This window comes from Helianthus annuus, chromosome 2, assembly GCF_002127325.2.
Source record: "Helianthus annuus cultivar XRQ/B chromosome 2, HanXRQr2.0-SUNRISE, whole genome shotgun sequence".
NCBI lineage: Eukaryota > Viridiplantae > Streptophyta > Magnoliopsida > Asterales > Asteraceae > Helianthus > Helianthus annuus.
In genome coordinates, this window is record NC_035434.2 from 103,876,539 (window position 1) to 103,902,221 (window position 25,683).

General features: G+C 39.6%; 1 protein-coding gene across 1 annotated transcript; it reads right to left on the bottom strand.

Moving 5' to 3' along the window:
• Positions 1-98: 98 nt before the first annotated feature.
• Positions 99-25,424, bottom strand: LOC110892265. Its single transcript, XM_035981706.1, has 7 exons — positions 25,190-25,424; positions 24,966-24,994; positions 24,472-24,608; positions 1,451-1,709; positions 1,184-1,365; positions 795-1,029; positions 99-716 (listed from the first exon to the last, which is right to left on the bottom strand). Exons 1-7 carry the CDS (start codon positions 25,422-25,424, stop codon positions 99-101), a joined length of 1,695 nt encoding a protein of 564 aa, XP_035837599.1.
• Between the last annotated feature and the right edge of the window lie 259 nt (positions 25,425-25,683).

Below are 25,683 nucleotides of genomic sequence, written 5' to 3' on the forward strand. Positions count from 1 at the left end.
AAAAACACGTCAACCCAGCGTGCACCACCAGTTCATAAGATCAACTCTGATCCAAAAAATGCTACCCCCGTCACACCACCCCATTCAGAACCAGTTCTCTAAGGTTCTGCGTTCTTTCGCTTCTCCGGGCAGTTGCGCGAGTCATGCCCGGTAACAAACCGGTTCCATGTCCTACATAATCGCTGGGGCTTTTGTTGAATCTGGACAGCCCTTTCCCCTGGCCCAATCTTGCATTTGTTGGTGCCGCACCCATTGTTGCGTATGCCTTGAGGATTTGAGCAGGAAACAGGGGTGCTACTCTCACCTTCCACAACCACTCCAAGCAAATCAGCCATAACCTGTGTTTCTGGTGCGTCAGCGTGTGATTTTCCACGACGAGCATCAGTGATTTCTTTAGTCCAGCCCTTGATTTTCACAACCAAATCCTCCATTGTTGCCCGGTCGCCCACCATAGCCTGTAGCGCTTCAGAAAAACAATCCTCCAGGTTGTTCCTGGTCAACGCCGCCGGAGACAAATCTACCCCATACCTGAACTCCACACGGAAAACGGACTTTGGCAACACGTGACGTCCCCAATGACTAACCACATACTTAAGCGGTATTTCGTCCACCTTCGTTTGCCGGAAGACGCAGAATATATGCCTGCAAAGATATCCGATACGGCACCACAGGTTGCACGAGCATGTTGTAGTGTCCTCCTCTGGATCAACTTTAACCTGCATTATGACGGGAAAATACGGCCAACTTTTAGAAAAAAATAGTGTCCTAAAAAAAATTCAGGAAATGACCAATACCGTGAAATCATTGACGACATCGGAATTCTTGTCCAAGTGCGTAACGGTATATATCTTCTTGCCATCGACTTCTTCGACACCGGTAGTGTAACAGTGTAAAAGGCCCTTCAGGATTTCTTTACGAACCTCAACGTATATGGTCAGGGAATACAATGACGTGCAGTGCTTCTCTATCGCCAAACTCGTCTTGAACTCGTGTGCGTGATCATCCGCCTTGAAGTCCCCCACCCTCTGCCTGTATCGTTGGGATTCCAATGTGGAGTCGTAACACAAAAAAAAACTGAACAAGGGTGTTCGCCCAGGAGGAGTTCACCTTAAACGCGGAGTTCGAACTCTCGCATCGGGATGTAGTCTTCATCAAACAGGACATTTGAATTTCTCTAAAATACGCCGGTACCCACATCTCCTTAATGTTGTACATGTCTCTCAGCCACTCGTGCTCTTCGAGCCCATACTTCTCTAACAGCTTCCCCCATCTCCTCTCGAACGTCTCCGGTTTAATATAAATGTTCCATACCAGTTTATGTATGGCAGCCCTAAATTCAGAGTTATGTGCGACCTCTCCTGTAATCTGGAAGACAAAAAAAATAAAAAAAACAAGTCAGAAGGAAAAAAAAAACTAATTTAGCCAAAGTAGACGTTGTATTGAAAATTACCTTGGAAGGTAATTTCTTCATAATGTGCCACATGCACAAGCGATGAAGAGACCGATCGAGCACAGCAGCTACAACTTGGCGCATGGTCGGGTCTTGGTCAGTTAGAACAAGGCTGGGCTGCTTGTTATGCGCCTCCAAAAAAGCCCTCAGCAACCACGTGTACACCTCGATTGTCTCATAAAACAAAAGGCCAGCCCCAAAAGTCACACAACGTTTGTTGTTGTCGACCCCGGTAAAAGGAACGAAGATCAGATTGTACCTATATTTAAGATAGTTAAACAGTTAGAATGCGTATAACATATTGAAATTACCAAAAAACATAAAAAAACCCGGAAACTTTTTGCGGAGAGCTTTACTTGTTGGTTTGGTAGGTAGCGTCAAACGCTAGGATGTCGTCGAAGGCTTGATAGTTGATCTTAGAAATTTCATCCATTTTCCATGCTGTACTTAAAAGTGTAGTTCGGTAAGTGGTCCACCCGATCTTTCATCTTCTCGATCACCAAATGTGTGTCCCTGTCAACAATGAACATGCGAAGCCTTGATGCAAAGTTCCTGAAGTCGTCCGCGGTTCCTTTCACATTGTGGTGGCCCCCCTTAAGGTTTACTTGGAGTCTATGGGCGACCGACGGACCCACCTTGCTAAGACTCGCTCGGTGGATGAACTCTTTGGTAAAAAAATCCAGCCTTCGCCGTTTTTTTCGTAAGATCTCTGCTATGCACTGGGACCATTGGATGGTTATGGTTATCTTCAAAGTAATACATGACCCAACCGTGAGACGTCTGCTCGAACTTCACCCGTATACAGGCTTTACTGTAACATCCCGTGTTTTCGAATGTCAAAGTCAAAGTCAAAGTCCAAGTCAAGTTTGACTTCTTTGACTGTAATTATTCTATTTTATGTTTTGTTAATTGTACTATGTGGAGTAAGTGTTGTTTAGCAAAAGAATCGAAGTAATCGAATGTTTAATCGACGCGAAACGATTTACGACTGTGAATAGTAGGAAGTAACAATGCGGTAAAGTTAATCAATCAATAATCAAGCTAATCGAATCATCAATCGAACTCGAAACTCGAACTATGCGAATTTGGTGTTATATTACGTGTGTGTGTGCCTTATGTGTTACCTGTGCGTGTTTACTTTATGTTTTGTGTGGTAATCAATCGAATCAATCAAATCGAAACTCGAAACTCAATCGAACTCAATCGAAATCGAAATCGAAAATGAAATGTAGATGCTTGTATGTAGATATAGTAGTTGGGATTAAAAGTAATTTGGTTAGGAAACTCAATCGTACTCGTATCGTCTTCAATCGAAATCGAAATATCAGAAATCGTCGCACCGAATGCTCAAAACAGGCTGTGGATCGATCAGGCTCCTAGCCGATCGAACAGCCCAGACGATCGGACGGACTGTCCGATCGAGCAGGCTGTCTGATCGGGATGCCTGGCCAATCGGCCAGCCCTTTCCCCTTTTGGAAGCCTATAAATAGGCCTGTCATTATCATTCTTTCCACTTTTGGAAACCCTCTGACCGACCAGCTCGTGCTCTCAACTATTTCTCAGATTTCTTCCGATTTCGGTAAGTTTTCATCCTAAATCTTGTACTTTCTTGATCAATACATGCTCCTACACCTTTCTATCTTTCAAATCTTGATTTCTAACCGTGAAATCATCAAGATCTAAGCATTCTAGGATAATGTCATCATGGTGTTCTTTAAGAACTTCATGATTTGGCCTCAACCACCAAGAATCACTTGGATCTAGCCGATTTCCACATAAAAACATTAAGATCTACCACATATCTGAACATTTACATGGTGTGAGGGATTGGAAGAAGGATTTCCAACTTTCTTCCAACTCTTTTACACTCAATGCCTTCAAACCGGTAGAAACGGAGCTTGAGCCAACTCACTAATCATTCTAATGGTGGTGTGGTTCAAGATTCGGATTCTATCTACGAGGTTCACCGATTTCGGGATAAACGTTAAACTGCCGTTCTGAATCGTTCACCGGCCGGACTTGGGTGATTCCTGTCCGAGAAGGGGAAACAAGTAAGAACGAAGGTTCCATGGTTCATCTCGTTGTCAAACTACCTCGATATAACGTCAAACAATCAGAACAGCCAAGTGTTAGACGAACAGGCCGACCAGGTCAGAATGCTGACCGATCGAACAGGCTGTTCGAACGAACAGCCCAGCCGATCGGACATGTCAGCCGATCAACCAGGTCAGCCGATCGGCTAGCACATGGCCCTACACTTTGACTATTCCATGAAGTATGGTATTGAACGAAGTAATCTTCGATCGAACGACTGTTTGTCAACATTACTCTTCGGATCATGATATACTATGCTTCAACCCTTAATCGATTTTCAACTCGTTCGACGTATTGGAGTGCTACCTGATCGAACATGCTGTCCGATCAGGTGACATCCTGCTGAGGGCTTACTACTAGAGTGTCTAACCGATCGGTTAAGCCGGCCGATCGAACGGCCTGTTCGATCGATCGACCTGAAAGGTAAGAACACTTCAACGTTCTCAAATACTACAACGAAAACTTCAAAAGGACAAGCCATCATACACAAAACATCCTTCACAAAGGAAGAAACAATCCACTCGAACAGTCCAACCGATCGAGCCTACCGGCCGATCGAACAGGCTGTCCGAACGGACTGTCTAACCGAACGAACAACCCGATTGATCGAACCTGCTGTTCGATCGACCAGGTTGTTCGACCCATCATCACTCGTTTCCATTTAACGTGTTACTCATCGTTATGCTATCGAACTATTCAGGCTAACCCTACTCTCAAGCGCTCGCTTCAATCCATCAATCAATCGCTGTGAGTATACTCGAACCCTTTTTGCTTTAGCACTTTTGGGTGTTACATACGTTACTTATCTAAATCACAATCAATCACAGTACTCAATTATTTGAACGCTAACCGATTCGCATGTATTACGTGACTAAATGAATGCTTGTTGTTATGTTTACACGTGGAATGCTGTCTACCTGCCTTAACGACGTAGTACTATAGTTTGGACTCAGCACCCGTTCACACGGGGGTTGTTAAGGACAATTACTTGCATGGATTACAGTGGTAATCATGTACTGTCTCAGACAGTCAACCCGCAGTAATTGGTATCGATAGATCCATGTCGATAATTAACATGCTTCGTTTTCCTCTGTGTACGTGCTGGTTATGCGTAAACTATTTCGAACTCTATATGCTATATCAAACTTGTATGCTCACCTTTACATTTTATGTATTGACTTTATTTTAAAGTATGTGACAGGTGTCTAAGATGCATTCTTGCTAGGGAAGCGAGGCTAGAATAAAGCGTCTAGAGCCCCCAACAAATAGTTGTCTGTAGCAGTCAATCTAGGGGTCTTTAGAAGCAGAAACAATATTTATTTTACTATGTTTAAATCTGAGTTGTCGGAACAGTATATTTGACTAGATGCTTATCTGTAATAACTTGTTTTATTATTTGGGATACGGTATGGGACGTATTATTTAAACTAAATAGTAATGATAGTTGTTGTGGAAACTTCTGGACAATCTGTTTCGCTCAGTGCCATGCCCCGATGATTCCGCCATCGGTTGGGGTGTGACAGATTGGTATCAGAGCCATAACTATAGGGAATTAGGAGAGACACGACCTAGTCCGGGTCGCTGTCTTAGAGACCTAGACTATAGTTAGGAACCAATAGACCAAGCTTATGAGCTATATCCTGTTACTCTTCGCTATCACTACACTCGAAATTCTCAAATAGAATCAAGCGATTCAGTTAGGATTAGGTGTGAAAACCGCAAACTCTCGACTAAATTGCTTGATCAATGCTGGTTTTATCAATTTGTCAATGATTTCCTCACTATTTTCAATAACGAACGAGGAGAATTATACCAAATCAGGAGTGAAATCCATATTTTGATGAATAATCTCCTCAATTTTACTAAATCAAGGAAGAAGTTGCCAAGCTAGGGGTGAAACCCTAACCTTGACAACTTGTTTCGGATTTTATTTATCTCACCAAAGCCTCGACGGACTCCAACGACCTGAACTCACGAGTATGACCTAAGGAATGCGTGTTGAATGCCCAAGAATCGAGGCAGAAACACGAACCTGAAAGTCGAAATGTGACGACAAGTCTAGTGTGAATAGTCGAACCGCTTTGGGTAGTCAATGTCTATTAGCCGCAGACAATCTATCTCTCGATTTTATGTGTTTCAATTCTGAGCCCGCAACTGCCGACTCTGATCATTCGTCGATTTTATATGTTTTGTGTGTATATATCTGTTTATGTGTTTAAATTTTTGGAGCATTATTTGATCTTTGCCATCACTTCAATCAACACACACGACTCGCATTGCTCTTCTATCTCAAAACGATAACAAGTCGCTGCAATCTAGATGACAGTATGCTACGATATACGCTTATACTATACTATTCAACACGCTATACGACTATACGATGCCACTCAATATACTATACGAGCGACCCACGAACTTGGAAGGATAGGTTTCTGTATTCTGACCGCATCTGTGATTAAATGTGTTTGTGTTTATGTGTTTATGTGCGACTGTGCTTCTATGCTTCTATGATTCTGTGCTCTAGGTGCTTCTGTGCTTCTGTGACTACGTGAATCTGTGGTTATGTGCTTATGTGCTTACGTGATACGTGTTTCGACGTGTTTCTAAGCTTTAGTAAGTAGTAGATGTGTGAGGTGAGATTCGACTTGCTGTGTCTGAGACATACGACAATGTCTGTTGCAGACCATGTCGTCATCTGGACACCGAACCCCACTTACCCGCCAAGAGAAGAGACAAGCGTCTCGCTGCTATCATCGCCAAGCAAGTGGCAAAAGCTGTGAGCGAGGTGTATGAAAACGTCAGCAAATCGTCTGAGGAGTCGCGAACTGAAACTCCTAAAGATGCTAACAAGACTGTTTTCAGCTTCAAACAGTTTAAGGCATGCGGACCAAAAGAGTTTACCTGAGAAGATGGCCCTACCGCCATGTTTCAATGGTTTGATTCGGTTGAAGTCACTCTGCGTCAAAGCGGCTGTCCTGAAAATCTCCGTACCCTAAATGCAACCGGCGTTTTCCAGTCCCGAGCTCTAGACTGGTGGACGGCCGAACCAAACAAACGCGGGAATGATGCAGCTTATGAGCTGACTTGGGAAGAGCTGAAGGCCATCATGATAGACGAATTCTGCCCTCCCCATGAACGCCAAAAGCTGGAGGACGAGTTTTGGAACATCAAGCAGAAGGACGGAGACAACGCTGCTTTAACTGCTCGCTTCAAGCAGCTTAGCATTATCTGTCCCAATCAAGTCAATACGCCAGACATGGCCATCAAGAAGTACATTCGAGCTCTACCTGATTGTGTTGCCGACTTTGTTCACCCCGCCAGGACATCATCAATTGAGGAGACATACTTGCTTGCCGCCGAGATCAATGATAAGCGGGTAAAGTCTGGTTTCTGGGATAAGCCATCCAAGTCTCTGCATCAAGCTACTACTGCACCAACCACCGACTCCACTACTCAACCATCCAAGTCATCACGCCGCAAGAAAAAGCACAACAACAGCAGCTCCAGCAACAAGAACTGTGCGGTCACAACAACTGCTGCCCCTCTACAAGCCGTACAAGCTCAGCAGCAGTCTCATCACCGACCAGCTCCAGTGACAAATGCACCGCCAACAAAGCATGCTTACACAGGTCCCCACCCGCTCTGCCCAACATGCTCGTATCATCATCCGGTGGGAATCACATGTCGTTTCTGCGCTCACTGCAACCTCTACGGTCATTTACTGCGAACTGTCGCTATGGTCCCCGTAACACCGCAGCTCCTATCGCCGCTCATCAAGCTCTACTCCCAGCCCCTCAAGGCCAACCTGCAGCTCAAGCACACGCGGTCAATGCTCGAGTCTTCTTTTCATGTGGTGATCCTAACCACTTTGCAAACATGTGCCCGAATAGGGTTGTGAAACAAGAGCCCCAACAGCAGCAGCAGCTGCCTCAGCAGCAGCAAGCAGCCCGTGCCAGAACCTTCAACATCAATGCCCGTCAAGCCGAGGCTGACAACAACGTTGTTAATGGTACATTCCTTGTGAATGGTATTTATGCATCATGTTTGTTTGATACTGGAGCCGATAACTGCTTTGTGTCGTTTGAATTCGAGAAGCTCCTTAGTCGTAAGCGCTCTTATCTCCCCTCGTCATTCGAAGTTAAAGTCACTACTGGAAGAACAGTCACCGTTGATTCTGTTCTCCGTGATTGTACCCTCGAGCTCAACAATCACATCTTCCCAATCGACCTTATTCCGATGCAACTCGGAAGTTTCGACATCATAGTAGGCATGGACTTTCTTCGCAAAAATCATGCCGAAGTTGTGTGTTTTGATAAGATGATTCGATTCTCGCTCGCGAATGGTGATCTTTTATGTGTGTACGGTGAAACAGCTTCGAAAGGTCTCAAGCTCATGTCATGTATCCAAGCTAGCAAGTATCTCCGCAAGGAATACAGAGCTTTCTTGGCCAACATTGTAGTAGCGGAGAAGGAAAAGAAAAAGAAGGCCGAAGTCAAAGACGTTCTAGTGGTTCGTGAATTTCCTCAGGTGTTCCCTGATGATCTTCCCGGACTACCGCCAAGTCGTGATATCGACTTTCGTATCGACCTCATTCCTGGAGCTAACCCCGTTGCTAAAGCCCCTTATCGACTCGCGCCATCCGAAATGAGGGAACTCTCGAACCAACTCCAGGAGTTACTTGAAAAAGGCTTTATTTGCCCGAGCACCTCTCCTTGGGGCGCACCAGTCCTTTTCGTTAAAAAGAAGGATGGGTCGTTCAGGATGTGCATCGAATATCGGGAGTTGAATAAATTGACCATCAAGAACCGTTACCCTCTACCTCGAATCGACGATTTATTTGATCAGCTGCAAGGTGCTAAGTGTTTCTCGAAGATCGATCTACGTTCAGTCTATCATCAATTGCGCATTCAAGAGGAAGACATCCCCAAAACCGCTTTTCGCACTCGATACGGCCAATATGAGTTCGTTGTTATGCCTTTTGGTTTAACTAACGCACCCGCGGTTTTCATGGATCTGATGAATCGCGTATGTAAGCCATTTCTAGACCGTTTCGTCATCGTGTTCATCGACGATGTCTTGATCTATTCTAAGTCAAGGACCGAACACGCGCAACATCTACGTTTGGCTCTCGAACTACTCCAGGGAAACCAACTCTATGCCAAGTTCTCCAAGTGTGAATTCTGGCTGGAGGAGGTTCAATTTCTGGGTCACATCGTTAATAGTCAAGGTATCCATGTCGATCCCGCGAAGATTGAAGCAGTTAAGAGTTGGATTACGCCTAAGAACCCGTCTGAAGTTCGTTCTTTTCTCGGACTAGCGGGCTATTATCGACGATTTATCGAAGGATTCTCTAAGATCGTTGTGCCGCTTATCGCTCTTACCCATAAAGACAAGCCTTTTCTTTGGGGAACTGAACAAGAATCTGCCTTTCAAGCCCTCAAGCATATGCTCTGCAATGCTCCTGTTCTCACGTTGCTAGACGGAAACAACGATTTCATTGTCTACTGTGATGCTTCCAACCTTGGTCTTGGCTGTGTTCTTGTAACATTCCTATTTTTTTATAAGAATTATAGGTTTGGTTAAATTTAGTAACCATTAGTAACTAGTAACTAGTTAATTTTTAATATGGCTTTTCCGTCCATAAATTGCATCCAAAAGGGGGTTAATTTTCAATTCTTCTAACAAAAATAACAAAATGCAACAAAATTGAACTTGGTAGCAATTTTTAATGTGCGTCGCCTAAAACAAATTCATCAACTGAGGGTTAAAACTTAAAAGCCACCATATCAAAAGATGGGGCATAACATGTGTTAAGTTGTGGAAAGTTATACTACTATAAGAAAACCCATGACCATAAGGCCGGTGGGTGTGGCGTGGCGTCACACCGCCACATCATGCTCCATAGCGCTGGCGGCGCCATCGGCCACACCAAGGCATTCAAAGGGGGGCGCCATAGTTTGTTCGCCAACGTGATAGCGGTGGTTAAAGGTTTGCGTAGGTGGGGGCACATCTTTTCAACCAATAAAATATATTTTTTTATTTTATTTAATAGAGGGATTTATACCATATCATGCAAGTTAAAAGGAGAGGATTTAAAGCCCCCATATGACGTGGCGTTGACGTGGATTAGACGTGGCGTGATAAAGCCCCTAAGGGCTTTATACCACACCCTCCAGCCTAATAGACACAAAGATGTTTCTTGAAAAAAATCAGTTGCGAACAAAAGTGGATAACGTTCATAATAGACAGAATTACTCAAAATTTACTTCATCGTCTATCTAAAAATACAAATGTAGTTAGAAATAACAATTAATAGATCACATATGTTGCACATCTCAACATACCGTCATAACAAACTTCAATATCTCCAATCATCTACAGAAAAGTAAATTTATTTTCGTTTGAAAATTGACAAAACAACAAAAAAAAAACATAAGTGATTAAACCCATTTGTAAGATTGCAACGTTCTTTGATTATTTAACACACCCCATTATGACCGAACGATACTAACATGTTTATAACACGACTGGCCTTATATCATAGAAAAAGTAACGTCGAAACGTCAACACCGACCCGCACGTTGAGGAGAGAGTGTTTAAATCTTTATAAAAAAATCAAATCTTAACGTAAACCCATGCAATGTGGTGTGGGCTTTAATATTATTCGAAACCTTCTATAAAAAAAGCAAAACGACATAAAAACCCACGATTCGTAACAAAAAATTCGCTAAAAGATTAAAAGAAAGGTAACTTTATTAAAGTTCACGGGAAAAATATTAAAGATCAGGGTTAAAAACATTAATTGGTTAAAGAAATAAAAAGATCGTTTAAATTGAATATGATATAAGTGAAAAATTTCACTAAATGGTTTAAAAAGGAAAACTTCTGTTGTCGAAAAATGGTTTTGTTAAATAAGTTTTAACTCCGTATCCAAAAAAGAAAACTACAATGATTGATATAATTTAATTTTATAATACTAAAGATAATGTCGTTTATAATATGTTTATAATATGGTATATGATAATGCTTTTTAAAATAAATTAAAAAACAAAACCATCACATGAAACCATGTGCACTGATGAGATAGTAATAAAGTGCACCGGACGACAAACCCGTCACTACCATAAGACGAACAGCAAACTTCAAACGCATAATACATCATCAGATATTCAGATCTATTGTTTTCATCTCCAGGTATGTAACCATCGGTGCGTCAGCACTCCGTTTCCTTCGTGGTTGTGGTTGACAACCCCTCTCCAGTGCACACCGCTAGCATCACCTTCGCATTCTCGTCATTCTGTTACACTCGCTGCATACAACTGAAATATCTGTCAATTGAATTGAATTGCCTCATGAGTCATGAACCACATACCAAGTGATGTGCGTTGGATCCTTATTTTCCGGCAAATGGAGATAGTCGTCACTTGTTCATTGTTATGATTGAGTTGTTATGGGGTTATATATAAATATATGAAGGGATCCCACGGTTGTTCGGGGGTTTGCGATGATCTGTACTGTAGGGATACCACGGTTGGAGGTTCAGAGAGGATAGCGGTTAATAATTTGCATCAGGGGCGGATTCAGATATAACTAGGGGGTTCTCGGGAACCCGTTCGATTCGTAATTGAGAGTGTTAATTTATATATAAAATTCGGAAGGAACCCTTTAATATTTTATAAGGGAACCTCATAACCAAATCTATTGAGCAGCAAACTGGTTTAGCTCTCTTTTCTTAAACCTGAGGTCTTGAGTTCGAGCTTTGTAAGGCCCCTTTTCCCATTTTTTTTAATTAGTTCTGCAATTTTTTAGGTTGCCCTACTCGGTAACCCGACTTGTCGACCCGTTATGGCCCGACCTGTTGACCCGTTATGACCTGACACTATTTAACCTAGTTAATTTGTGCACCCCCTAACGAAAAATCCTGGATCCACCACTGATTTGCATTATAGAAATAATAAAATGAGACAACGGTTCGGTATCGGTTTCTTTTTCAAACGATGTGTCGGAACAGTACGACAGTTACTATCCGGTTCAACTGGTGCGTGGAACTTTCCTATTGTGCAGTAACTCGCAAATTTAAGTTCTTTTTTGTATGTTCAAATGGTGCGTCGGAACGGTGTGTCGGTACTTGTAGTAACTCGCAACTTTAAGTTGCTTTTTGTATAGATATATAATATTCAACCCAAATAGTTTTAAACACTATTTTATATATATAGTTGGTTGAAATATTATTCTAATTAATTGACCTGTATATGGGTGACCGTTCTAATAGAATAAAATAAATTCAAAACCAATCTTTCAAAAGAATGTGTACGTGTCATAGTCAGAAGGAATCAACCTAAAATCATTTGAGAAGGTGGACAGGTAACAGTAGATGTTGGTAACGTGTAGAGTAGATAAGATATCCGAAACTAGTATAAATAGATTACCACTTCAGGTTCAATCTCTCTCTACCTTTCGATCTAACACCCTCTTTCCATAATTCTATATTTTTCCCTATAATAATAATAATAAAGTTATGCCCTGTTTTAAGTATTGTAACTCCGATCACCGCTACCCTTTTCGATTGATCTGAGTCTCATAACATATGTCAGGGCTCTGCCCGACTAAGTTGTTGGGATTCTATCCCGGGACATCGGGATAAGGTTGAATTAGGGGTACTATACTTACTACAAGTGCACTATATATTTTAAAATAGCTCAGAAGTTATACCCAAAATTTCTAACAGGAGGTTTTCTAGTTAAACTCTAAAGTTACAAAGTGGGTCCATTCTCTTTTCTCACCGTTTTATTCCCTTTTATCCCAAACCATAACAACTCACACCAAAAATATTATTTCTTATTATTTTATTTGCCCAATTGAAAACCCTAATTGAGACACCCAAGTGATTCTGTATAAACCCTAAAATTTTCAGAACAATCAGAATCAGGATCAGGGCCCCTAAAACTCAGGGGGGTATTCCCTACTTGACGATTATCCACATAACTCGCTGTAGAAATCGAATTTATCAATCCCGTCGACTCATACAAGCTAGTTGGACACGTGGCAAGCCTATGATGAAACGTGGCCCGTCGCGTCACGCGACGCCCCCTATGGGACCCCTCGCGCCACGCGAGGGGGTCAAATTTCAGCTATAAATAGAAGGGGTTACGAGCAGTTCACGGGTGTCAATCAAAATTCTTAAAAATGAAATTAGACTACTCTAATTCGTAAAATACATTCATAGTTGCGAGGCGCTGCTACGATACAGGGTATTAACTCAATCGCTGCTACGATTCAATATCCGATTGATTTAAACTATCCGATGAATGTTTAAGTGTTGCACAAATTGGGTCATCCTTTGTCATTAGTCATGATTCCGACAGGATGTTTGAGTGCCACCCGAACTCGGGGAATACTCTGTCATTCGTTGTGAATCCGATGGATGTTTAAGTGATTGCTCTTTGTCATTCGTCGTGAGGGTTTTAATCTCGTGAGTTTATCGTAAATGTTGTATTAGTTATTTACCTAGTTTTCGTATGCATTATAGTTTAAATTAGGTTATCAGGCTTATCAGTAGACTTAACTCTACCCATACACTTACAATCAAAGTAGATGCTAATTCTCAGAAGAGCCTGAATCAGGAAACTTGTTAAATCAATACTGCATGCTTATAATGTGAGTCATTCTCTTTTTATCAACTGTTTTACAATACTCCAAATTATTTTCCAAAGTTATAATTACAGGGATTAAGTCTTTGTAAGCACCAAATTACAGCCGGTATGTGGGGTATTGTGCGCATTACTACTGTTTTTATCATTTTAGGTGAGCGAGCCTAAATCATGATATACACTATTAGGTAGTCGGACCTAAATAGTGATATACGTCACTTTTGGGTGAACGGACCCAACAGTGATATGACCACAGTCACAGATCCGGTCGAGTGACAAATACTGTGGGTAGTTGGTTGATATGGAAACATTGTAATCGCTCTTAATACTGTAAATTATAACAAATATGTTTTTGTATAAAACCTGAATGAACTCACTCAGTATTTCCCGCTGACAAAACCTTTTTCAAACGCGTTTCAAGTAATTACCATAAGATCGGGATAAGAGTTGGATACGGCACTGAAAGGCTTCAAGAAGTGGCTTATTTTATTAATTAAATCAAATTAAGAAATATTATTTTATGTAATTGGGTTATCCCTTATTAAAGATACCTTTATAAAACATGGGTTTATCCCATCTGTTTAAAATAAATAAAATCCGGTGTTTCTAAACTCTGATATTTTTCCTAACTCACGGTCCTGATGAAATTTCCGATGCAATGTTTTTAAAAATAAACCACCGGTACCACTGGGCTGCTCACGGCTCGCGATTCCGTCCAGGGTGGGTCAGGGGTCGTGACAGAAAGGTGGTATCAGAGCCACTGCTTTAAGCCTATAAGTGTTGTGATAATAATACTTAAGCTTAAATAAAAGAGTTAGGAGATTGCTATTAACTGGTAGCACATCTGATAGCATTTAGACTTGAACATAAGAAAAGATGCCTTAGTATAAGCTAAGCCACTTGTTTAAGCAATTAGGTGTTGTAATAATACCTAAGTTTAAACGGAGAGTTAGGAACTTAATATTATCTGATAGCACTCAGGATGATATTTAGACTTGAACTTAAGAATTTTGCCTTAATATAAGCTTCAAGATAAATTACTTATATAAATATAATGTAATGAATATTGATATGCCATAAGAATGGTAATTAGAATATTGTAAGATATGATAAATAAGCAATAACACTTAATTGTTATTAATTTTTGCTTATTAATATTACTTAGTCTAGAATAAAGATATGTTATGGAAATACAAATTTCCTTAATTATGGATAAAAGCCCTAATAAAAGAGGCACTTTTAAAATCTTGAAAAGATACTATTTATGGGAAATAGAAAATTTTCTCCGGCAAGACTGGGTATGGTGTAGCAGTCTCTCCAGTTTATCACACACGACTTTCCAAGGCAAGACCTTTGGAAAATATAAATTGGGCACGATGATACCAATACTAATTCCTTCAGTAGAAGAACTACTAATCAAAAAGAAGCACTTTGCCACATGATCCTACAAACAATCTGAATATCGCTGAGGTACGTTGGAACAATATTTCACAACCATCGGTGCATAGTTTAATCAGAATCATAATTATTGGCGCTGCAAAAAGAGTCACATACTTTTACAAATTTCCTATTTCATTTTATTTGACATTCCCTGGTAATGTCACTTAATAACGGTTATCACACGAAATTCCAGATAAAGTTCTTATATTCCTTTCATTGCAATTCTGACTTCTATAATAAGTTGACCTTTGTGTTTCTACTTCCCCTAATGGTCATCATACCATGAGAATTCTTTCATAGTAGCAAATATTGATCCATTTCATTTCTTGATAAATCCACACATTACACATGCACTATTTGTTACGCATGCGGTTCATTTGAGTTATGAAGACCATAGGAAGGCATCATTCCAATTTGTTGTTCTATCAAAAGTTCAAATCTCGTTTCGCTATACTTGATCTTTGCATTATCAACCGCGTTTTTACAAAGCGATGACTCTTTAATATCGAATCAATGAATTTCTTAAAAAAAAAAAACCTCGATTTTTTTTAAAGGTATACATGGTTTCTGTTGTGATCATGTCCAAACTTCCTTACTGAAACTCGTTTTATTCAAATCAAGTTAACTTGCTCGCAATACGTATTCAATTCAAAGTCCCATATGATATTTTCAGGCCATCATATTTGAAATAATCCCAACAAGCACTTTGATTCTCTTGAACTATAACATGCTTGTTTGGTCTTCGACTTCATTGAATCGTTTCTTTGATCACGATCACCTTGTGGTGACGTTTTCACAAAATCTGAAGCTTGCGCCAATTTCAGATTTAATTATTTATTTATTTATATTGAATCCACTTGGATTTATTCTATAACAACAATCTTAACACAATTGTGTGCTAAGATAATGATACACAAATTTATTTTATATTTCAGTATATCTCTTAATAGTTCTTACAACATCAATCGAGCCTTTCGTGATATTTATTGCTTTATCATCCTTGATCGAAAAACATTATATAAATTTAAAAATATAAAATTTATTGATTTTATATGGAAACTTACATAAGTAATTACCTTATTTACAAATATAGTATTCCTATATTTAAAATTCTTGTTAAATCATTAAGGTAAAGAATTTATATTTTTACGTATAAAATTTGGTTTGAGGTATACTCTCATTTAAGTTTATGTTTAGTTATTTATTATTGGTAATTAATATTAGTTTTATTATTAGTAATAATATATTAATAGTAATAGTGTTAGTATTATTTTAAAGTACTAGGGTTATTGTCAGGAACAGATATTGGATAGCCTAGCCTTAGTTAGGCATGGACTGATCACCCATGCTTAAACAAGGCAGCACTAACCAATATCCAACCATGATAATAACTATTTAATATATATAAATTAAGTCATCATACTTATTTAGTAAATTTTAATTATATATAAAAATATAGACATATATATATACTTTGTACTGTAAAGAGAAAACACATTTTCATAAAACAATACAAGAATTAGAGGGACGAATAAAATTATATAAATAATAGTGTATCACATGTTTTGTGGTAACTATGTACCATAACACTCTGGCAAGAAAATAACCATATAAGAATAATATAGTAGTCATCAACTATGTTGGGTTAGGAGAACATTGTAATATACAAAGAATAGTCCTCGTTTTCACTTATTTACAACATTTGTAAATACATTTAACAACGTTATATGGTTTCAAAATAAAAATAAGTAATCACATAGAATCGACCCATTAAGTGTTATATATTTACAAAATATTTTACAAATACTTTTGTACAATAAATATTTTTACCCCTTTTATTTCCAACTTTCATTTAACGTTATAAATAATAATGATTTATTTTACAAAATAATAATACTAAAATATTTTGTAATATAATAACTTCGTTGCGGTGTTTTGTAATATATATTACATAGTAAATATAAGTTATTTTACATAGTATAGTAAAATACTAAAATTTCAAAGTAGTGACCATTTACATATAGTAAAAATGAGTAACAAATAATATGTATTACATTTGCTTTACAAATATAATATAATGGTTGGTTATGCCAAAACAACTTGTTCTTATTTCGATCTCTAGGACATAGTATAAAAAAAATGTACTATCACATTGTTTCACAATTAAAACAATTTCGAACTATAAACAATGATACACTAACTCTATTGTCTTTTGGTATATCTTTGCAATTCACTCATCTCAACACATTGATTTTCTCATATCATAATTCAATATTTGACAAATCATTTTTCATACTTTTATTTCATTTTGAACCTGTCGATTCTAAATCTTTCTCAATCAAAGTAAGTTTTCTTTTGACAAAGAATTTTATTGATTCTAAAAAGTTCTTCATATTTATTCTAAATATCTATTGATCATATATCTTTTGGTTTGAACCTAGTCACTTTGGAAATTATATCATTTCATCTCATTCGTTTGTCATCAGTTTCTTGAACTAATTAAGTTGAACCATTGAATCCTACTTATTGTACAACTCGTATTCACAAAAATTTGATATTTTAATTCTGTGTCATCTACCTTAATTTTAGTTTTATTGACTAAAATATAACAGAAATCTAAAAGAAATATCGTAACCCAAATCTCGAGGACGAGATTTAAAACAAGGTGGGGAGGATGTAACATTCCTATTTTTATATAAGAATTATAGGTTTGGTTAAATTTAGTAACCATTAGTAACTAGTAACTAGTTTATTTTTAATATAAATATTCAACCCAATACTTTTAAAGACTATTTTATATATATAGTTGGTTGAAATATTATTCTAATTAATTGACCTGTATATGGGTGACCGTTCTAATAAAATAAAATAAATTCAAAACCAATCTTTCAAAAGAATGTGTACGTGTCATAGTCAGAAGGAATCAACCTAAAATCATTTGAGAAGGTGGACAGGTAACAATAGATGTTGGTAACGTGTAGAGTAGATAAGATATCCGAAACTAGTATAAATAGATTACCACTTCAGGTTCAATCTCTCTCCACCTTTCGATCTAACACCCTCTTTCCATAATTCTATATTTTTCCCTATAATAATAATAATAATAAAGTTATGCCCTGTTAAGTATTGTAACTCCCGATCACCGCTACCCTTTCCGATTGATCTGAGTCTCATAACATATGTCAGGGCTCTGCCCGACTAAGTTGTTGGGATTCTATCTCGGGACATCGGGATAAGGTTGAATTAGGGGTACTATACTTACTACAAGTGCACTATATATTTTAAAATAGCTCAGAAGTTATACCCAAAATTTCTACCAGGAGGTTTTCTAGTTAAACTCTAAAGTTACAAAGTGGGTCCATTCTCTTTTCTCACCGTTTTATTCCCTTTTATCCCAAACCATAACAACTCTCACCAAAACTATTATTTCTTATTATATTATTTGCCCAATAGGAAACCCTAATTGAGACACCCAAGTGATTCTATATAAACCCTAAAATTTTCAGAATAATCAGAATCAGGATCAGGGCCCCTAAAACTCAGGGAGGGTATTCCCTACTTGACGATTATCCACATAACTCGTTGTAGAAATCGAATTTATCAATTCCGTCGACTCATACAAGCTAGTTGGACACGTGGCAAGCCTATGATGAAACGTGGCCCGTCGTGTCACGCGACGCCCCCTATGGGACCCCTCGCGCCACGCGAGGGGGTCAAATTTCAGCTATAAATAGAAGGGGTTACGAGCAGTTCACGGGTGTCGATCAAAATTCTCAAAAATGAAATTAGACTACTCTAATTCGTAAAATACATTCACAGTAGCGAGGCGCTGCTACGATACAAGGTATTAACTCAATTGCTGCTACAATTCAATATCCGATTGATTTAAACTATCCGATGAATGTTTAAGTGCTGCTCATATTGGGTCATCCTTTGTCATTAGTCGTGATCCCGACAGGATGTTTGAGTACCACCCGAACTCTGGGAATACTCTGTCATTCGTTGTGAATCCGATGGATGTTTAAGTGATTGCACTTTGTCATTCATCGTGAGGGTTTTAATCTCGTGAGTTTATCGTAAATGCTGTATTAGTTATTTACCTAGTTTTCGTATGCATTATAGTTTAAATTAGGTTATCAGGCTTATCAGTAGACTAAACTCTACCCATACACTTACAATCAAAGTAGATGCTAATTCTCAGAAGAGCTTGAATCAGGAAACTTGTTAAATCAATACTGCATGCTAATAATGTGAGTCATTCTCTTTTTATCAACTGTTTTACAATACTCCAAATTATTTTCCAAAGTTATAATTACAGGGATTAAGTCTTTGTAATCACCAAATTACAGCCGGTATGTGGGGTATTGTGCACATTACTACTGTTTTTATCATTTTAGGTGAGCGAGCCTAAATCATGATATACACTATTAGGTAGTCGGACCTAAATAGTGATATACGTCACTTTTGGGTGAACGGACCCAAAAGTGATATGACCACAGTCACAGATCCGGTCGAGTGACAAATACTGTGGGTAGTTGGTTGATATGGAAACATTGTAATCGCTCTTAATACGGTAAATTATAACAAATATGTTTTTGTATAAAACCTGAATGATCTCACTCAGTATTTCCCGCTGACAAAACCTTTTTCAAACGTGTTTCAGGTAATTACCATAAGATCGGGATAAGAGTTGGATACGCCACTGAAAGGCTTCAAGAAGTGGCTTATTTTATTAATTAAATCAAATTAAGAAATATTATTTTATGTAATTGGGTTATCCCTTATTAAAGCTACCTTTATAAAACATGGGTTTATCCCATCTGTTTAAAATAAATAAAATTCGGTGTTTCTAAACTCTGATATTTTTCCTAACTCACGGTCCTGATGAAATTTCCGCTGCAATGTTTTTAAAAATAAACCACCGGTACCACTGGGCTGCTCACGGCTCTCGATTCCGTCCAGGGTGGGTCGGGAGTCATGACAGTTCTCATGCAACGGGACAAGGTTATAGCTTACGCATCTCGTCAGCACAAAATCCACGAGAAGAACTATACAACCCATGATCTCGAGCTAGGCGCAGTTGTTTTTGCATTGAAGATTTGGCGACACTAACTGTATGGTACCAAGTGTACGATCTTCACCGATCACAGGAGTTTACAACACATCTTTAATTAGAAAGAACTTAACATGCGTCAACGCCGATGGGTAGAACTTCTAAACGATTACGATTGTGAGATTCGTTATCACCCAGGCAAGGCAAATGTTGTTGCCGATGCGCTTAGCAGACGAAGTTATGTGCTCAGTATTCGCAATACCCGAGCCCAGCATGATCTCGAAACCCTTATCCACGAAGCCCAGCATGCTTGTTTTAATGAACGCACTTTGAAGAAAGAGAGAATCTATCACGATGGAGCTCAGCTTGTAAGCAAAACAGATGGGATTTTCTATTATCTGGACCGAATTTGGATCCCTAAGCGGACCGATTTACGAAAGATTATAATGGACGAAGCCCACAAATTCCGATATTCTATTCATCCCGGTGACGATAAAGTGTACCAGGATCTTCGCTACATGTATTGGTGGCCGGGCATGAAACGAGATATCGCTCTCTATGTTGGAAGTTGCCTGACTTGTGCGAGAGTTGAGGCTAAACATCAACGACCTTCTGGCTTACTCGAACAACCTCCAATCCCTATATGGAAGTGGGAGAGTATAGCTATGGACTTCATAACCAAACTACCACCCACGCCATCAGGTCACGACAGCATTTGGGTTATAGTTGATCGTCTGACCAAATCAGCCCACTTTTTGCCAATACGGGAAGACTACAAGGTAAAACGACTAGCCCGAATCTACACCGACGAGATCATTTGTAATCATGGTACACCTCATGACATCATTTAAGACCGTGATGCTCGGTTTACTTCACGATTGTGGGAAACGTTTCAAGCAGCTCTTGGTACGACGCTTAACCTGAGTACCGCATTCCATCCTCAAACCGATAGACAGACTAAAAGAACGATCCGTACTCTTGAAGACATGCTCCATGCGTGTGTCATAGACTTCGGTGGTAGTTGGAACGAATACCTACCGTTAGTCGAATTCTCGTACAACAACAACTATCATGCCAGCATACAAATGGCACCATTCGAGGCCTTATATGGAAGAAGATGTTGATCGCCTATTGTATGGCACGAGATCGGTCATTCGCAACTAACCGGTCCCGAGTTACTACAAGAAATCCTCCAGATTCGAGACAACTTGTCGAAAGCCAGGGATAGACAGAAAAGTTACGCCGATAGAAGACGCAAGCCCCTTGAATTTGACGTTGGCGACTACGTACTCCTAAAGGTATCACCTTGGAAGGGTGTGGTCAGATTCGGCAAGAAAGGGAAACTAGCGCCTCGATATGTTGGACCTTTTAAGATTCTGGAAAGGATCGGAAAAGTCGCCTACAGACTCAAAATACCGGAGGAACTTAGTAATGTTCACCTGACTTTCCATGTGTCAGACCTTCGAAAATTCCTAGCTGATCATGATCTGATTGTACCTCTCGACAACCTTTAGGTCAACGAAACACTACACTTCGTGGAAAAGCCTGTCGAAATCCTGGATCGCCAAACCAAGCAACTCAGACGCTCGTGCATCCCTATCATGAAATTCCGATGGGAAGGCAAACGAGGCGCAGAGTTCACTTGGGAACTCGAAAGCGACATGAAGGCTAAGTACCCGCAGTTGTTTAAATGAAGATCTGAATCGAGAAATTGGTAATATCATTCACGGTGCTGTGCAGCTTCGAGCCTAATTTCGGGACGAAATTCCCTAAACAAGGGGAGGCTATAACACCCCGTGTTTTCGAATGTCAAAGTCAAAGTCAAAGTCCAAGTCAAGTTTGACTTCTTTGATTGTAATTATTCTATTTTATGTTTTGTTAATTGTACTATGTGGAGTAAGTGTTGTTTATCAAAAGAATCGAAGTAATCGAATGTTTAATCGACGCGAAACGATTTACGACTGTGAATAGTAGGAAGTAACAATGCGATAAAGTTAATCAATCAATAATCAAGCTAATCGAATCATCAATCGAACTCGAAACTCGAACTATGCGAATTTGGTGTTATATTACGTGTGTGTGTGCCTTATGTGTTACCTGTGCGTGTTTACTTTATGTTTTGTGTGGTAATCAATCGAATCAATCAAATCGAAACTCGAAACTCAATCGAACTCAATCGAAATCGAAATCGAATATGGAATGTAGATGCTTGTATGTAGATATAGTAGTTGGGATTAAAAGTAATTTGGTTAGGAAACTCTATCGTACTCGTATCGTCTTCAATCGAAATCGAAATATCAGAAATCGTCACACCGAACGCTCAAAACAGGCTGTGGATCGATCAGGCTCCTAGCCGATCGAACAGCCCAGCCGATCGGACGGACTGTCCGATCGAGCAGGCTGTCCGATCGGGATGCCTGGCCAATCGGCCAGCCCTTTCCCCTTTTGGAAGCCTATAAATAGGCCTGTCATTATCATTCTTTCCACTTTTGGAAACCCTCTGACCGACCAGCTCGTGCTCTCCACTATTTCTCAGATTTCTTCCGATTTTGGTAAGTTTTCATCCTAAATCTTGTACTTTCTTGATCAATACATGCTCCTACACCTTTCTATCTTTCAAATCTTGATTTCTAACCGTGAAATCATCAAGATCTAAGCATTCTAGGATGATGTCATCATGGTGTTCTTCAAGAACTTCATGATTTGGCCTCAATCCACCAAGAATCACTTGGATCTAGCCGATTTCCACATAAAAACATTAAGATCTACCACAGATCTGAACATTTACATGGTGTAACGGATTGGAAGAAGGATTTCCAACTTTCTTCCAACTCTTTTACACTCAATGCCTTCAAACCGGTAGAAACGGAGCTTGAGCCAACTCACTAATCATTCTAATGGTAGTGTGGTTCAAGATTCGGATTCTATCTACGAGGTTCACCGATTTCGAGATAAACGTTAAACTACCGTTCCGAACCGTTCACCGGCCGGACTTGGGTGATTCCTGTCCGAGCAGGGGAAACAAGTAAGAACGAAGGTTCCATGGTTCATCTCGTTGTCAAAATACCTCGATATAACGTCAAACAATCAGAACAGCCAAGTGTTAGACGAACAGGCTGACCAGGTCAGAATGCTGACCGATCGAACAGGCTGTTCGAACGAACAGCCCAGCCGATCGGACATGTCAGCCGATCGACCAGGTCAGCCGGTCGGCTAGCACATGGCCCCACACTTTGACTATTCCATGAAGTATGGTATTGAACGAAGTAATGTTCGATCGAACGACTATTTGTCAACATTACTCTTCGGATCATGAGATACTATGCTTCAACCCTTAACCGATTTTCAACTCGTTCGACGTATTGGAGTGCCACCCGATCGAACATGCTGTCCGATCAGGTGACATCCTGCTGAGGACTTACTACTGGAGTGTCTAACCGATCGGTAAAGCCGGCCGATAGAACGGTCCGTTCGATCGATCGACCTGAAAGGTAAGAACACTACAATGTTCTCAAATACTACAACAAAAACTGCAAAAGGACAAGCCATCATACACAAACACATCCTTCACAAAGGAAGAAACAATCCACTCGAACAGTCCAACCGATCGAGCCTACCGGCCGATCGAACAGGTTGTCCGAACTGACTGTCTAACCAAACGAACAACCTGATCGATCGAACCTGCTGTTCGATCGACCAGGCTGTTCGACCCTCATCACTCGTTTCCATTTAACATGTTACTCATCGTTATGCTATCGAACTATTCAGGCTAACCCTACTCTCAAGCGCTCCCTTCAATCCATCAATCAATCGCTGTGAGTATACTCGAACCCTTTTTGCTTTAGCACTTTTGGGTGTTACATACGTTATTTATCTAAATCACAATCAATCACACTACTCAATTATTTGAACGCTAACTGATTCACATGTATTACATGACTAAATGAATGCTTGTTGTTATGTTTACACGTGGAATGCTGTCTACCTGCCTTAACGACGTAGTACTATAGTTTGGACTCAGCACCCGTTCACACGGGGGTTGTTAAGGACAATTACTTGCATGGATTATGGTGGTAATCATGTATTGCGAACTATCTCGGACAGTCAACCCGCAGTCATTGGTATCGATAGATCCATGTCGATAATTAACATGCTTCGTTTTCCTCTGTGTATGTGCTGGTTATGCGTAAACTATTTCGAACTCTATATGCTATATCAAACTTGTATGCTCACCTTTACATTTTATGTATTGACTTTATTTTAACGTATGTGACAGGTGTCTAAGATGCATTCTTGCTAGGGAAGCGAGGCTAGAATAAAGCGTCTAGAGCCCCCAACAAATAGTTGTCTGTAGCAGTCAATCTAGGGGTCTTTAGAAGCAGAAACAATATTTATTTTACTATGTTTAAATTTGAGTTGTCGGAACAGTATATTTGACTAGATGCTTATCTGTAATAACTTGTTTTATTATTTGGGATATGGTATGGGACATATTATTTAAACTAAATAGTAATGATAGTTGTTGTGGAAACTTCTGGACAATCTGTTTCGCTTAGTGCCATGCCCCGATGATTCCGCCATCGGTTGGGGTGTGACATTTACAGTCACATACACGGAAAGTGGACTGCCTAATCTTCAGCGACGTCTCGTCAAGGGTGTCGAAGTTCCTATTCTGGCTATGCGGCTTGCCGTGGTTGGAACAAACAATGTAACGGTGCGTCATGGCTCCTTTCTTTCGCTTAATTGTTCCAAGCCTAGTCGAAAAACCATAGTGATCTACTTACAGATCGTACATCTCAACAACGTCTTGCCACTGCTGAAACAAGGTTTCAATTCTTGGTTTCAGGAGCCGGGCACCAGTAGCGCGTCCCATTCGGAGTGTACCAGGAAAAGCACTCCTCCTCTGAATCTGTGGCGTGGTCTGCGGACATAAACGCACCAAAAAAATTCTATATACATGAGACATAAAAAAGACGACTACGAAATGTAATAGCATTCAACTAATTTTCTGTGCAAAAACGGTGAATACCAACAAATGGTTCTTTCAAAAAGTCCACCCCCAATTTTGAATGTATCAAAATGGCCTGGGAACCGAAGCAGAATGCAAATAACAACTAAACCAGATAACAAATTTTTGTTATACCAAACAACTAAACAGCATCATAACCTAAAAAAACATCGTTTTTTTTAAATAAACCAACTTATCAGCAGAATTAGGGTGGGTCAAAACCAGGGTCAACTTGCAAAAAAACAAACATCTGTTTTTAAAAAACCAAACCTCTATTTTAAAAAACCAATCATTTAATTCTATAAAACCCAACTTCAAAAATTAAAAACAAATATTCATAAATCAACAAATAGTGACCCCAGTATCAAATTGACCCCAAAAAGACTCAACCAACTAAACATACTTGATACCCAATCGCGATCAAAAGACCAAAACATTAAAAAAATATACAAATTTAAGTGCTTGACTGATATATATATATATATATATATTACCATTGTCCGTTGGCTGACTTGTTGGAATCAATGGAGTCTCGAAAGCCCCGGAACTGGATCCTCGCTCCACAAACCCAACTCCGGTCATATTAGCCTGCCCTGGAAACAGAGTACCTCCGACAGCATTACCAACTCCGGCGGTCCGTTGCGGTGTGCTAAACAAACTATTATCAGTATCTCCAAAAATGCCACCGGTGCTAACGCCGTCGCCCTCTGCAATCGGAGGATTGAACATTATGGGTGTGGGTTTTATCCAGCGAGGTAGGTAAAATTGAAGCAGGTTTTAAAGGAATTAGGAAAGCAGGAGGAGAGGAGAGAAAAAAAGGCAGAAGGTGAGAGGTGGGTGATTGAAGAAGGAGGAGTTGCTTATAAAAATGAAGGGGGATTGCTTCAACACTTTGGGATTGTGAAAGTCTACAGTGCATTCGAAATCATGCTCTGACACTCGAAGTATGTGAAGCCGGCCAACCCAATTTTCCTGATTTGTGATTGAA

Bases quoted from the DNA above. Each gene is read 5' to 3' on its own strand.
- LOC110892265 (XM_035981706.1), bottom strand. From the start codon at position 25,424: ATGTTCAATCCTCCGATTGCAGAGGGCGACGGCGTTAGCACCGGTGGC. The intron at 24,609-24,965 runs GTTTGGTTTTTT...TTATGTCCGCAG, and splicing joins ATTGGTTTTTTAAAATAGAG to ACCACGCCACAGATTCAGAG. The intron at 1,030-1,183 runs GTATTTTAGAGA...CCAACGATACAG, and splicing joins AAGGAGATGTGGGTACCGGC to GCAGAGGGTGGGGGACTTCA.